Source organism: Pseudorca crassidens, chromosome 9 (genome assembly GCF_039906515.1).
Source record: "Pseudorca crassidens isolate mPseCra1 chromosome 9, mPseCra1.hap1, whole genome shotgun sequence".
In the NCBI taxonomy this organism is placed as follows: Eukaryota; Metazoa; Chordata; class Mammalia; order Artiodactyla; family Delphinidae; genus Pseudorca; species Pseudorca crassidens.
Window position 1 is genome coordinate 23,164,054 of NC_090304.1, and position 16,946 is coordinate 23,180,999.

General features: G+C 39.5%; 1 protein-coding gene across 4 annotated transcripts in view; it reads right to left on the reverse strand.

Annotated features, from left to right (window-relative positions):
* TRIM44 (tripartite motif containing 44) overlaps nucleotides 1-16,946 on the reverse strand; it is a 113,660-nt gene that overhangs the window by 40,229 nt on the left and 56,485 nt on the right. For all 4 annotated transcript variants that reach the window (XM_067749386.1, XM_067749387.1, XM_067749389.1 and 1 more), the window contains exon 4: nucleotides 11,046-11,065. In XM_067749386.1, the coding sequence (XP_067605487.1) occupies nucleotides 11,046-11,065 (20 nt within the window). The remainder of the gene's footprint in view (nucleotides 1-11,045; nucleotides 11,066-16,946) is intronic.

Sequence of the window (16,946 nt, forward strand, 5' to 3'; positions counted from 1 at the left end):
TAGCGCTGCCTGGCACATAGCAGACATTGGAAATAATTTGTTAAATAAATGGCTAAATGGAATGAAACCTACAGAAATGAAAGGAGCTTATGTCAATTTCAGAATGAGTGGCTACATTGTTTTTCTGTCTTCAATGATTTTGATTTCCATATCTAGACTCCTACTCAGTGCTTAATTTATTTTCTTAGAACAAGACTGAGAATTATTCCAACCGCCTTTTGCATCATGACCCTGCACTAATCTAATAAGAGAAAGGTTACATTGCTCTTTGTAGATGAACAGCACATTAATGAGATCTTCTTGAAATGATCCCACTTCCATTATGCAAACAAAATTACATTTTCCAGCATAATTATTGTGTCAGTCGAGCTCCCAAATTTTGATATTAATTGTTTCACCTGCAAAGGCAACAACAACTTATTAGTTTGTCAAACCTCTGAAAAATCAAGGGGAAGCTCATAGTTTTAAGTAGTGATTATCAACCTATACTTCTCCTGCATTCTATCTTTTACACATTTTCCTACTAGCCAGAAGGACTAGGCGAGTTTTATTCCCTGTATTACGTTTTAACAGAAGAAGTAATGGGTTTCTTTAAAATGTTTTTAAATTACATACCGCTTACATTCCTCAATCCTTACTTGAGACTCTAGACTACAAGTTCTTTGAGGGCATGGACCTTGAATGTTTTGTGGAAAACTGTATTCTGAGCACCAAAGATAATGCCTGGAACAAAGTATGTGATCTGTAAATACTGCTGAATGAGCACCATGCTTCTCCTTTCACTGAGACTCGCTGTTTTAAAGGAAAATCTTCCTCCCTCTCCTTCTCTCTTCCCTCCCTTCTTTCCCCTCTCTCTCTCTCCCCCGCCAACTCTCTCTTTGTCTCTCTCTCATACACACACGTGTACATTACACATACACTCTGGAATACAGGGAGGTCTTGCTATACACTGTGGCATTTTCCCCATGAACAATACATAAAACATGGAAGTTTGGTGAAAATATATCATTAGAGGAGTTTTGGACAGTCACTTTGCATTGTGTAATGTCATCTCCTCTTCTAAGCCTTAACATGCCCTGAGCCACAGAACAAGTTAGGAAGAAATCCTGACTCACACTTATTCATCTGGTCAGAGCTTGAGACACAGGGCTAACCTGTGAACTATGAGTCTGACAGATCTCAAACACATGACAGGACATTCTCCAACACTGCTTATCTAGTAATTTTTATTTTGTAGCTTACATTTATTCTACTAGAAAAAATATTATTTTCCTTTTTATTGTAAACTGTTTAATCTACTTAAGTCTGATATTATTCTAGATTGGGACCACGACTTCCCCATAGAGTAGTAGAGGTTTTATTTTAAAAACACAAATCAATAGGATAATAGGACTCAGTATATTGACTTAGTAGCTCTGTTACCTTGGGCAAAGTGCTGAACATGTCTAAGTCTGATATGAGAAAAACAACAGCACTGTCCTCCTAGGTGGCTGTAAGGCTTAAATGAGATAGATGATCCATGCGGAATGCTTAGCTTACGTTCACTATTGCAATCTCTGAGGGGCTGATAGACTACTAGCCGTGATGATCAAGGACCTAAACAAGTTCATCACCTCTGCAAGTCTTCTTTTTATTTTCTTTCTAATATGCCACTCTCCCTCATTCCATCCACAGAAGCAGAAACTCACAATGGGTAGGCCTTGTGGGTCCTGTTTTACCTCCAAGCGTGAATTCTTCCTGCAGTTTGGATAGTGCTTCTGGCTCGGTAATGTCATTTAGGGTAGTCATTTATCTGGCCCCCTGCATTTCTTTTTACAGCGTATGTAACTTCCTCTTTCTTTATTTGGTTCCTTAAAGAGTCTTGATTGGCTGGGAACTCGACCCTTCATTTTCATTTATCAAAAATTCCTAACCAGAGGGGATGAGTGCTGAATCCCAGGGGTATGCTGGGCTGGAGCATCTGTGCCTGGCCTTTTTATCTATGCAGCTGGCTGGTAATTGCTAAGTTTTCCCTTCTGAAACAATTATCCCCCCATTTCTCTCCCCACCTCCACCCCACCCCCAGTTAATTATCAGTTCTAGAATTAAACTGCTTGCCTCTCCTGCTGTTGTCATGACAACAGTTGGCCTGCACCTGCCACTGGGTGAACAGTGGCTCTTTCAGAAGAGGTGATGGCAGTTGCCCGCTCCACAAAAGCCAGGGAGCAAACTAACGTTTACCTGTCTGGGGAGAGAAGTTCCTATTCATTCCACCTTAGGCATTTTCCTCGCAAGTTCCACCTCAACTTCTGTCTCACACAAACTGCTTGTTGGCACTCAATAAAGAAAATGAAAAAAATTTTTCTGATAAAAATGCCAAATCCCTGTTGGCTTGTCACAATTCCATCCATTAACTTTACTTATTCCCAGGCAAGATGTTGGAAGATGTGAATCTTCCATCTCCTGAGAAAGGCAGGGTAGTGTGGTGGTTGAAGGCACGGAATTTTAAGCCTAACAGATCTGGGTTCTAATCCTGGCTGACTTACTTTCTAACTGTGTGACCACGGCTTAGTCACTTAACTTCTTATAATATCAATTTCCTCATCTGTAAAAAGAAGATGAGAATAACTATATTTAACAGGTTTTTTAAGCTTTGAAATAATATACATAGGTCTAGCTCCTATTTTATGTTCGACACATAAGCAGGTATCACTATTAGAGCTGTTTAGCTGCTAACCCTGAACAACCCTGAAAGTCAGGGCAAAGTTGGCAGCTTGGTCAGTTTTAACTGGTTCTTGTCTGAGTGGCAATACCTGCGAGATGGAATAAGACTGCACACTGCCCCACAGCATCTGGACCAAGATGCATCTGGCAGCCAGGGACAGCTGAGAAATGCTTCTTTGCCTACCTTCTCTGTAATTCTGTCAGCCCCTCCCTCTCTGTACAGTTTTTCTCATGCTCAATCTCACTTCCCTTTAAACAGAATTGATAGAACCAGAGGGGAAGGAGACATGTACTCACCAAGGAAACAAAATGCTTTTCTGTTTTACAACCACATTACAACCTACAGGGAACAACTGGTAGTGGTGCTAAGGAGTGGGGGAATGAGGCACTTATGTAAGAAAGTGTTTTTCTTCCCTAAAACGTCTGCTTGTGGCTAAAGAAGTATTTTTTTTATGACCCTATAAGCACTCATAGGTAGGTCCTAGGTCCAAACAGGACAGGCCCTTGAATAGTGGTCCTTGGCAAAGACCTCACCATTTAGGGTACCCCAGTTTTATCACAGCCTTTGGACACCTTTCTCAATGTTCTGAAACTACCTTCTTGCAGTTCTAATTTTAAAGAAACCTGCACTCAATGACTGTAAACTTCATACCGTCTTGAAAAGAAAAAAGAAAAAACCTAAAACAAAACAAAAAAACACACCCGCTTCTGCTCCCAGCATCTGGTACAGACACGTGCTGTGGGTTTCCGGGTAAAGAGGTGAATGCAGTTCAGCCACATGGAACTTTCAAAAAAAGGAAGGCTCCTTGGAAGTTATTGGGGAAATGGAATTATTCACCTCTTGCCTGCCTCTCACTGACAGAAAGTGAGAAGATGCTAGAGACCAGCACGTTTCTCCTAAAATGAAAAAGACACCACTAACAACATTTTGCCGTGGCTGCCACAGGTGAGGGAGGGCATAACCAATGACATCAAATTTAGTTATTCTTAAGACACAGACTGGAGTTTTTTGACTTCCTAAAATCTATTATGCTTAGTGCCAGTCCAAAATGGCTACGAAGATAAACCAGGAAGAAGAGAACTAGGCTCCAACCAGGCTCTTCAGCACCAGATCTAACTCAGGGACAAATGTGACGTCAATTTAATTCTTTGACTAGTTTCTAAGAAATATCTGTAGCCTTAAATCTATTTGGAAAATGTTGGTGCTTTAGTATTCCTTATCTCCATCAATTTAGAAGGAACTGGGTATCTACTCTCCAAATTTGATTGTAAGTTAGAGGAAGGCTGGAGCTGTCAAAACAAGGTATAAATAAGATAAAAATCAAACAATTTCCTTTTATAATTACTTTATCTCAGTTGCTTGCTTTTCCATATAAAAGAAGAAACCCAAAAGGAGAACACTTTTAATGCTTCATAAAACACTTGTCCTTTAAGTATAGTAAAATGTGCTGCTTGATGGAGAAACTGAGGCACAGAGAAAGCAAACAATTTACACATAACTCATGAGATGTGACTACCGGAAGAGATCCATAAGATTCAAAAGTCCATCCATTTCTTCTATGAATAGGACCATGCTGTAGTCAAGCGGTAAAGCCTAACAGGAAACGGTACAAACCTTTTGGTGCCTCAAATGGCACACAAGACCCTGTACAACGGAGACTCAGCCACCCTTGTCTCATCCCCTGCCAACAGTCCAGTCATGTAGCTCCTCACCATTCCCCATACAGCACATGCGTTTCCATTCCTCTGAGCCTTTAGAAATGCTGATCTCTGTGCTTGTATGGCCTTCCTACCCTTTGCATCTGCAAAACCCTACCCCTACACCCATCCTTCAAAGTCCAGCACAAATGCTATCTTTTCTGATTCTCTATCCTGAGTTAGTTGTATCCTATTCTACATCCAACATATTTATTATAGAGAATCTTTATACTGTAGTGCTTAAGAGCCCACATTCTCAAGTCAGCCTACTTGAATTTGAATACTGGCTCTACCACTTTTTAGCTGAGTGACCTCATTAGTGTATGTATAACCTCTCTGCAACTCAGTTTTCTCATTTGGCTGAGAAATGAAGATAATGTATTAGCCATTTGTTAGGACTGTTGTGAGAAATAAAAAATGTTTAGGGCTTCCCTGGTGGCGCAGTGGTTGAGAGTCTGCCTGCCGATGCAGGGGACACGGGTTCGTGGCCCGGTCCGGGAAGATCCCACATGCCGCGGAGCGGCTAGGCCCGTGCACCATGGCCGCTGAGCCTGCGCGTCCAGAGCCTGTGCTCCGCAACGGGAGAGGCCACAACAGTGAGAGGCCCGCGTACAGGAAAAAAAAAAAAAAAAAAAAATGTTTAAAATACTTCGTGGTACATGGTTGGCAATCAATAAATGCTTCCTTAGAGTAATTTATAATTATAATAATAATTATTATATTGTACTTAAATGTGAAATTAAAATTGTTTACTTAGTTCTCTCATTTGAACTAGACTTTGATATCTTTAAATGCAGGGACAAAGTCTTTTTCATCTTCGTATCTCTGAGGCCTAGCATGGGGCCTGGCAACACAGTAGACAATTGAAAATGAATGAAAAAATTCCTCTGCAATTTTTCTTGCTAAAGAGATTAGGAAACAGAGCTCCTAGAGGTAAATGTTATCCTGATAAGCTCTGAGGTCAAAGACATAAACAAGGTTAGCCTGTCAAGCATCATAACTACATATTGGATGGCAAACAAAAGTTGATTAGCATAAAACCACACCATGAAAAGTGACATCCAGGTCTCTTCCCACTGGGCCTTTTTTCTTAGCATTAGGAAGCCAGAAAAGGCAGGCAGGTGTATGTCAGAATACAGGCTGCTCCTAGCTGGCATTTCCACTGTGAGGCAGATGAAATAAACTAGAGGTACCTCAGCTGACTTTTCCAGCTGTGAATGGATTCTCTGGTTATAGGCCAATATGCACAAAATAAAACAAAGTTGTGACTCTCGCAGGTAAATATCTGAAAATCAATTACTTTCAGAAGAAGGCTTGCTTTTATTATAGATAGGCAGTACAATGCATAGCATGGCTTCATCCTTCATCTGGGTGAGTAGAGGATAAATAATTCATATCAGCAGAGGAAAACAAAGTCAGCTCAGGCTCCATAAGAGGGAAATGTGACAGTTAAGAGACTCTCTGTACTGAAGACCAACTTAGATGTTGGAACCCCACTTCTGGATAATACACAGCCCTGACAGTTCCACTCTATGTCACAGGTATCAGAGACATTTTCTTTGGCTTCCAGCTAGGTCTTCTGAAGTGGAGATAATGTAAAAACAAAACCATACATTTGCAATCGGAGGACAAAAGAAACCTAAGCATATCACTGACTTAGACCCCTCTTATCTCTACAAACTAAGTCATCAGGAAGAGAAATGTCATATCTAAGAACATACATATGATTGTTATTTTAGAGGGGGGAAAAAAGAGTACCTAGTATATAGCCCCAAGAAAATGTTTAAAGAAACAAAATTGAGAAATGTACAAAAAAATCTACCAAATTACAGAACCTATAAGCAGATTCTTTTCATTTCATATTTAATATATGACTGTATTCCTCCACATATTTAATATATGACTGTATTCCTCCACTGTATTTATATCCCAAAAAACTGGGTGCAGAGTGGGGGAAAGAAAGGCTAGTATTTACAGGGAAGTAAAAACAGACTACAAAGAAGCAAGGAGGTTAAAGGACTTGCCCAAGGTCACACCGTTGGTCCCAGGTAAACCAAGGATAGAAGGCAGGTCTGCTGACTCTCCTTGAACTCCTATTCCTTCAGAACTCATTGCCCATTTGATCAGAGAATCAGCATGGGTCAGATTCACACTGATCTCAGCAGGAGCTTTTTGCCTGAATAAGAGCCAGCTCTAAAGATGAAAAGTTCTACCAAAATCTTAAGTATGGCTGTTACTGTTAAAAAGTCTTTTTCTTCTTAGTTAAAAAAAATTCACAGAAAATCTCAGTCGCAAATCAAAATTTAAAACTGACCTTGCTCCTCTGTCCTCTGAACACAAGAGTTTAAGGGTCCTTCCCTCTCTGACTTCCTTCCACTACACAACAGCTCTAAGGCAGCAGAGCCCACTGCCACCCCCTCTCCGTGAACATACATTACTTCTCAGCAGGCTCCGGCAGGAGCACAGAAGGAGCCAATCTGCGAGGGCGCAAACACAACATCTCCCATAATAGCACGAGGAGACAGAAAATTGCTGCCAAAAGTGTAAACTGCTTTTTTTTTGCTTGGAAAAAAAGAATCACTCTGGGCTTCAAAGACACCCTCTTCAAAGGTGACTCTACAGTGGTTAATATCCACGTTCCACATATTAGGACTTTTGCTCCTCCATACGCTCCAAGAAACCTTGTCATCTGCACGACTGTATCATGGGTGTGAAGAGTAACTACTGGATGGAGGGGCAACTGGCAGCTAATTCTGCAGGGTCAAAGGAAGGCTTGCTTACCTGTTCCCCCGGGAGTCTAAAAGCACCCCTTTTGCTGCTGACCCTCAGGGGACACTGTGTGAGGATGAGATGAAGAAATATCCCCTCATAATGACAGAGGCTAAGGAGAGGAGAGGTAGCGTGCAGCAAACAGACGCCATCATTTCAACGTCAAAGCCAGTAAGAACTCCTAGGTGAGAGGAACAAGACCAAAGTGATGCGCTGACAAGTGGGCGTGAATCCTCTTATTCATTCAGGGTCACAGAGAGAAGTGTGCTGGCCTCTCAGAGACAGGTGGTTGAAGGCATGAGCTCTGAAGCCAGACTAGATTCAAGTCCTAGCTCTGCTTCTACTAGCTGTGTGATCTAGGGCAAGTTAATCTTTCTGGGCATTCATTTCCTCATTTTACAAGTAGAATAATAACTACATCATTAGCTTTACATGAGGGTTAAAAGAGAATATATATAAAACACTGTACGTAGTAAAACTTAAACGGTAGCTTTGCCTATTATTGTTGTTAATTACAGGACAAATACACAATAAAAATCAGAACAAGGCACAGACATGACCAAAAGCACAAATACTTGGCCACCTCACATCAAACAGCTTGGGAAGTCAAAACTGAAAACAAAACAAAAAAAAGGCAGGGAGACTCTAGCTGGTAGAATGGAGAAAAATACAGATCTATTATAGACAAATAATTTTCAAAAGGACAGGAATTTTCCTTTGTTCTGACCACCATGGAGAGTGGCTGGAATTCAATTCTCCCTGGACTTCTGTGCAGACAGCAGGCAAGTGGCTGTGTGGAAAGAATACTAGCAAAGGAGACACAGGCATGAAAATCCAAGCAGACCTGGAACGCAGGGTCTCCAGATTCATTTCTCTTCCATCCCCTGTGCAGGCAGACCCACACTCCTTCTGTCTTCCTTACACATCAAACTCTCATTTAACACCGTCAGCAATACAAAAGCCTTTGGAACAAAACTCTGGCTTACTGAGACAGTAAAGTGTATATCATAAATGAGAGAAATTTCAGATCAAAGGCAATCTGCCCTGAAGTGTTAATTGGAAGAAACTGAGCCAAATGGTAGTTCAGCACAAACTGAATGGAACCAACAAGTATGAATTTAAAGGGTAAAAGGAAAATTTGACTCATCTTTCCTCTTTCTGCCAAATTGGAACATGATTTTTTTCAAGTGCTCATTTTACCAATAAAGTCCCAGTCCAAGAGAATCCCTACTGACATCCATGGCAGCCTGGCTCGAGGGAGACAGCGTGACATCTTGGTTGCTAGTAAAGAAACTCTATACTTCACCACAGTCTTGTCAAAATGACAAGAAGGAATCTGCAATTAAACTCTGAAGCCAGTATCTCACACTGAATAGTATCTTTGAAGGGAGTTAATCTCTTCACAAGGTCCCTGTATTCTTCTAATCAACATGACTCTGGCATGTAGCCATAAAGACAAGATGAACATGTCCATCCTTATCAGGCTCTCCCAAGACAGAAATGCCATTTCTATCCTGTGGAGTCTGCTCGCTACATCTGCTAAGGTGTTTTCTTTATACTGGTCTTGTTTGAACTCTCTTTCTGAGGAAGAAAAGGTCTAGGGCTCTGCTTGGTCTGGATTTTAAGGAGCTGGAGCTAGAGCTAGTTTTGAGCGAAGAGGCAGAGTGCCAAGGAGATAATTTAAAGAGTTTATCTAAACCAAAGGTCTGTGTAAAATGGTGAGAACTTGGTCAATAGCTAGAGAAGATGTTGATATAAGCTCCCATCACTAGCCTAATCTAACTAGTCTCCCAGGCTCTGACCCACCTCCAATTCATTTTCCATTCTGCAGGCAGAGGAGACTTCCTAAATGCAAATCTACTCAGGTTAATCCATGTTTTAAATTATTTAATGCCCTCCCACACTCTGCGGGAGAGAAGGAGGCCTGTAAGGCCCTCAGTGATCTGGACTCTGCTTTCTTTCCTCCGCTCTTCTCTTGTCTGGAGCTATTACACAAGTTGTTTCCTATCCATAGGACAGCTCTATCTCTGCCTCTCCTTTGTCTGCCTTCTCATCCTTCAGACCTCCATTTACACACAACCTTTTCTGGTGAGCTTCCCTTTCTAAAGCAGCCTAAACTTCACTTAATCATAGTACTTCCCCCAAAGTAGAAGTGCCCAGTTATATGCCTGTCTCTCCTACTAGACTTAGGATCCACAAGGCAGGGACCATGTCTGTCTTAATTTTCATTATATGCCCAATATATAGCACAGGACCTATACACTGGGTCATGAGAAAGGGAGGAAGGGAGGAAAGAAATGAACCACAACATAAAGGGAGCCTGTTCCTGAGAATGGGGGGAGGATGGAATTTAAAGGGATTCCCTGAAGCTCTGCAGGTTTAAAGCGGGATGCCTGTAGCTTTAGCCACAGAGGACAAGGAACAAGATCTAGGCTGAGAACTACAGTTCTCAAGGGAAGGAAGCAGCAGGAGATGCTTTTGGCACTAACATTTGGCACTAAGAGAGAGGATCAGGATATGGGGAGGGAGAAAGGAAAAAGAAGAAACTGTATTTGTTGATTTGTAAATAAAACCAAAGGGCCAAATCCTGGCTCCAGGAAGGTAACCTTGGACAACTCATTAAGCTTCTTTCAATGAGAAGCTTGAATTAGATAAGTGATTTTCTTTTTTTTTTTTTTTTTTTGCGGTACACAGGCCTCTCACTGTTGTGGCCTCTCCCGTTGCGGAGCACAGGCTCCGGACGCGCAGGCTCAGTGGCCATGGCTCACGGGCCCAGCCGCTCCGCAGCATGTGGGATCTTCCCGGACCGGGTCACGAACCCGCGTCCCCTGCATCGGCAGGCGGACTCTCAACTACTGCGCCACCAGGGAAGCCCTAGATAAGTGATTTTCAAACTGAGTTCTCAGGAACCCTAGGTTTCTGCAGCAGCCCCTCAGGGTCTATTGGAAGGAAGAGAGAAGTTTCACCAGTAGATGTGGCCCCAACTTTAACCAAACAAAAAAAATGTTTTGCATACATTGGAGTTCTACTTAAAGCCCATTTGAAAAAAAGGTGTTTCTACTAAAACTAAAGTTTGAATAGCTGTGGCCTGGATGAATGTTCTGATACCTCCCAGACTTAACAGTCCTGGATCCTACATGACAGAGGGGACCCAACTGGACACTGCATTTTACTTTGTACAAATGCCCCTTGATTGTGTTCACAGCATAGCTATAGCATTTCCTAGAGCTTGTTCTCACTGCCTGAGCAGAAAGACAGCAAAGGTAAGTAAACTAAAGTCCAGGTTCACTACAAGCCTGAGGCAATGATAAAATGCACTTTTAAATTTCATGTGGTGAAACAGAAGCACAAAGAAACATTTTTTTTTTCCTAAACAAAGTTTTGTATACCTATGACCTCAGATTCACTGTATAGGTGTCTTGAGTCAGACCCAAGGATGTTACAGGTCAGAAATAAAGAATATTGAAACCAGAGTCCATTAAAAGAAAAAAAAAAAAAAAGGCAATCCAATTCCAATCAAGAAAGAACAATGCAAAAGTTTACCTATTCAGTCTACCTGATACCTAATAACCATTCAAATATAGTACCTACTTGTCTCAACAAGGTATTCTGAAGGTGCTACAGAATAAAGCAAAGTTACTGTCATTACATACTTTAAAGACTATCTTTATCTGAAGGTTACAGACAGGAAATGGCATAGATGGGGAGGGAGATGGGCATCTTACAAAATAAGATCTTCAAAGCCCTGGAATAAGATGGAGATCCCTTTTCTGTGCTGGTCCTTGGCTGGTCATATTTCACGGGGCATTAGAAGGCCACAAATGTCACTCTACTTCAATTCTGAGAACAGACAAACAACAATAATGTGATCTTACCTGGGTCCTTCCTCGTCGCCCTGAAAGAAAGAGAAAGAAACAGCATAAGAAATCAGGATCAGTAGAGACTGATTTAGATTTCTTTCTTTTCCCTCTTCCCTCCCAACCCGAAAGCAAGGCTTGTACATTTATTGTAACAGAGACAAGCCAGTAGACATCTAAGGGCTAAGACAAGGGCTAATATAACCCAATGTTCAAACTGCCCAGCAGAGATGAACTAATAATTTGCCCTTGTAAGCAGAGAAGTGAATGCATAGACCTAGGAGGCCTAAATAATAGCCTTGCCTTTTTATTTGTATGGCTGGCAGTATTTAGTTCTGAGCAAACTGACAGCCCAAAATAGCAGCAGGTCTTAAGCAAAAGCTGGCCAGCTCCAAAAGCATCAAGCTGTTTCCCTAAAAGACTCACCTCTGCCTTGGCCTAGCATTTTTTTCCTCCAAACAAGAACGCAGAAAAACTCTAATGTAGAGCACGCTATGGTGCAAAAGGCTCCGAACTGGGACTCAGGAAATTGGAATTCTACTCCAAGCTCCATTATTTATTAGCTATGTGCTCTTGGGCAAGCTGATTAATTAATTAATCTGGACCTTGGTCTTCTCCTTTGTAAAAGGACAGTTCTGACATTTGATGATCCACATCATTCTTCAGCCAAATAATGACTTTTTTCTTTTTCTCATTCACTCTTTACAAAAACAATGTGTGAGGGCAATTTTACCAGGTACTGTATTCTGTGAGCCTAACTTTATCAGTGATCACAGCAGATTTCTTTGAGCCTCTTTTTCGGACCAAACCAGATTTTTCAAATGACACTCAAGCCTTTTCCAAGGGACCTCACTCATCCTTTTGGTGACAGAGTATCTTTTACATCCTCCTCTTTAGTCATTCAGGATTGGTTTCAATAGACTGTATCTCCTAGTTGGAGATAACCCCCCAGACAACTTATTTGATTGATGGATGGACTGATTGGATGATTCTATAGGTAAGGTATAAAGGAGAATGAGCTCTGGAGTCAGACACTGGATTCAAATCTTGACTCCATTATTGCTTGCTGTGTTACCCTGGTCAAATTATTTTGCCTCTCTTAACTACAGTTTTCTAATTTGTAAAATAGGGGTAAAAATTGTCCCTATAACACAGGGTGAGTATGAGGATTAAGTGAAATAATGTGCACAAATGTCAAGCACAGTGCCTAAGATACAGAATGCACTTAATAAAAGTTATTATCAATATCACTAACAATTCAGTATGATTCATTAAGAAGCTATTACGTGCGGGTGCTGAGGGTAAAAGATAAAAAACCCATAATGATCTATCCTTCTAGGAGCTCCCATTCCGGAGCAGGGGAAACAGACAGAAAATGAACTATGACTAAATGTCTTAAGGGTGCTACCAAAGACATAAACTGAATGCTGAGGAAGTGATAAACACTGCCTCTCCTGGAGAAGGGGGAGAAGGCTTTACAGAGAAGGTGACATATATACTGTCACTTGAGGGATAAGCAGGATTTTCCCAGGCCAACAGAAGATAAATGGGAAGAGCACTGGAGTAGCAAGAGCAAAGGCACAGCAGTTTAAAAAAATGTAGGTTTAAGGAATTCTGAGTTCTGTGAAACTAGAGTACGGGGATGTATACATGTGTGTCTTGGGCAGGGGACGTGGAGGTGGCAGTGGTGTGGGGCTGAGGGGCTGGGAATGCAACAGAGGTAAAGGGAGATTGCCAGGGCACAGGCCTATAAAGGGCCCTGGCAGCCAAGAAGGTGATTTGTAACAGATTATATTCAGTACACCGGAGGTTGGATAAAGGCATTTTTAGTAGACTGTTAAGAATTTGCAGTATTGGTGAGGGCGCTAATCATCTAATGAAAGAGAAGTGGGGCAAGTGGTGGAAGGAGGGGACATAAACCTCTGCAGTTTACTTGACTGGCACATTTCATGGGAACTATAATCTAGTGAGAAAAATTCATATAATTTAAATTTAATATGAGTTACATTAACTATCAATGACATAATTAAACCTCAACACAATTTTTAAATTATCTTTGGATTTTAAAACATAATTATCTAGGAGAACTGTATGGGAAAAAGTATCCGAACCTTCTTCCATGATTTACAGCAAGTCCTCACAATCACATATCTTGGTACAATGGTTAAGAGACAGGCTTTCTGAGTTAGAGAAACATGGCTTCAAATTCTGGTTCGTCAATTCCAACAGTGAAGCTTTTGGGAATTTACTTAACTTTCCCAAGTTCAGTTTCCTCATCTACACATGGAAATCCTAATTCTTACCTGACAGGGTGGCTATATGGATTAAAATAAGTGAGAAAATATGTATAAAACATTACGTAAGTATCTAGCATAAGTGTTCAACAAATGGTGGTCATTACTGTACTTCCCTGAAATGTTAATTAATAACATTTCTAGGGAGAGTGGGGAAAAACAGAGAAGATGGAATACAAGACTTTGCTTTACATTCATCCATTTCTGCTGCTTATAGGTAAGTGGTTATTTTCAAAAATAATAATCACTATCACAAAGCATGGGGAAAACCAGGGTGAGAGTTTCACTTATGAAGAAATGAATGAAAGAATATACACACATATAATTATAAGGCAATTCTGAACAGGTCAGCAGACATTCAGAGGATTGCTAATCTTGCTTGTAAAAGGTGTGCCCATACTCTCCTCACTACCTGAAATGCACATCCCTATTCTGAGATCCTAGTTAATTCCCATCCATCCTTTAAGGTCAAGCCTCACTCGGAAAATTCTCCTGACAGATTGAGTGGAGTAACCCTGCTCTGTCCTCCACATCTGTATAGGTCACATTTCTGGGCTAGTTCTTAAAGCAGAAAACTGACAATGATAGAACCATACAGTGTCTCCCTCTTTGGATTTCAGCTCCCTGAGAATAGAAACTGTATATTGTTCATCTCTTTATTCTCTACACCTAGCACAGCACAAGGCATATAGTAAATAATTATTCAAGAGAGGAAAAGAAGAGAGGGCAAGATATAAATAGGATTTAAGATTAATTTCTACCCCCATTACAAGTAAATTCTGATTTCAGAGAGTATTAGAACTGAAAGTCTGTTAAACAACAACTTCCATTTCAATGACTTGTTAGATTAAGCAATGCTCCCAGCTCCCTCTGTAAAATATCCTGAGTGCTCTTGGCTGTTAGGTTACACTCTATCTAGTACAACCTTCCATTTCTACTTCCACCAATGAAGATGTATGTTCACCAAGAATCAAACAAGTTTACTCCTAAGCCTGCTTATATCAATGGAACTTGTAATTATGATGACATGTTTTACTAAATAACAAAAAATGAGTGCAAGAGATAACTGTTGCTCCATGAGTTGGTGCTTCCATGAAAATTAAGTTGAATGCTTCCAAAGCAGTCAATAAAGATGAATTACTTAACAATTGCTGTCAATTTTGATGTAGGTGAGACACATGCAAAATATTAGAAAATATAAAGTATAAAAGTCTAACACCTCACACTGGTCAGAATGACCATCATTAAAAAGTCTACAAATAATAAATGCTGAAGAGGGTGTGGAGAAAAGGGAATCCTCCTACATTGTTGGTGGGGATATAAATTGGTACAGCCACTATGGAGAACAGTATGGAGGTTCCCTAAAAAACTAAAAATAGAGTTACTATATGATCTAACAAACCCACTCCTGGGCATACATCCAGAAAAGATGAAAATATTAATTCGAAAAGATATATGCACTCCAATGTTCACAGCAACACTATTTACAATAGCCAAGACATGGAAGCAACCTAAGTGTCCATCAACAGATAAATGGATAAAGAAGATGTGGCATATATACACACACACACACACACACACACACACACACACACACACACAATGGACTATCACTCAGCCATAAAAAGAATGAAATAATGCCATTTGCAGCAACATGGATGGACTTAGAGATTATCATACTAAGTGAAGTAAGTCAGACAGAGAAAGCCAAATATCATATGATATCATTTATATGTGGAACCTAAAAAAATGATACCAATGAACTTATTTACAAAACAGAAACGAACTCACAGACATAGAAAACAAACTTATGGTTACTAAAGGGGAAAGGGGTGGGGAGGGATAAATTAGGAGTTTGGGATTAACAGATATACAGTACTAATATATAAAATAAACAAGGACTGACTGTAGAGCTCAGGGAACTATATTCAATACCTTGTAATAACCTGTAACGGAAAAGAATCTGAAAAAGAATATAACTGAACACTTCGCTATACATCTGAAACTACCACAACATTGTAAATCAACTATACTTCAATTTTTAAAATGGCATTTAAAAAGTCTAGGATTCTACATTCCACTTTCTTCAAATGTTATCCTCCTCACTTATAGAGAGACTGAAATTGGACCTTACAAATGATAGAGCATGGGTATGGTTAATGCCAGAAATATGACACTCCACTCCAAACAGCAAACCCATATTCTCAAAGAAAAGACCCTGACTTGGAATCAAAAAAATATACAGATCTTTATTTCAAGTTTAAAATAAATGTTTAGGGTATTCATGTATCATTTTTAATGCTTAAACTAACTTCTTCTAAGATTATCTCACTGCAGCTCAGTACTCTTCTCTCAAAACTAGACAAAAGATGGAAATTCTCATGACATGCAAGTAAAAATAAAGACACATTTTTAAAATACTTGACTTTGGCAAAGAGTTTTATAAAAGATATAACTAAATTCAGGCAAAAAATGAGAGATTTTAAAAACTGGTGATAAAAATACACACTGATATAATTGTTCTGTGGACAGCTTATAAATACGCACAAGCCTAAGAATGTACATACCTTTGACTCAATAATCACTTATGATTTGTAAACTAAAACAGTCACTACAATGTTATAAATGACAATAAGAAGCTGGAAATAACTTAAAATGAGGTAAAAGTCAAATTTGTATCACTGGTTCAGGGTTCGAACATTATGTTTATGAAGGATTTCTAATAATATGAAGAAAACTGAAAATATGACATTAAGAAACAAATGGCATGAGGATGAAGGTGTTAACTAACTTTACTGGGGTAATCATTTTGCAATATATACACGTATCAAATCATCACATTGTACACCTTAAACTTACATATGTTATATGTCAACAATATCTCAATAAAGCTGGGGAAACACATACACACACACACACAATTAAAAAATAGAATAAATATAACACCCAATGACAACTATCAAGTTAGTGTGTTATATTTATTTTCTGCTGTGTCTAAGAGTTCTAAACGTTTTATAATGATTAATAAAGAAATAACTTTAGTTATTTGAAGAGGGGAAAGACCACATCTTATTGAAGAGAAGAAAGACCACAGGACATAGAACTGGTATTGAAACTCTTCCCCTACCCTATATTCTATAAGATGACCAAAAAAGATTTATTTAAAACGCATTTAAAAAAAAAAAGTCACCAGGAAACCTTGTAATCTTTGGACTCCTTCAACCAGAAACTCTGTGATTCTACTTGACCTAATCAAATTCATCTATCCTGAAGGTTTCTTAAAACAGATACACTGTGTTAATGTTCTGGTTTTAGAATAATCTTCATGAATCAAAGGCAAATAGCACTTGGGCAGGTGGGATTTCTAGACGCATTGTTTTTATCAGCTTTATTGAGGTATAATACCATAAAATTACCTGTTTTAAGTGTATATAAATAACTTTAAGTAAATTTAGAGTTATGCAACTATTATTACAAACTTGCTTAAAAACTATATATATATACACACACACACACAGATATGAAATTATCTTTTTTCCTTCTTAATTTCTTTAAAAGCATATAGCTTTAAGCTAAAATTATAACTGTCTTGCAGTGTTTATAACATATGTAGATTATATACATG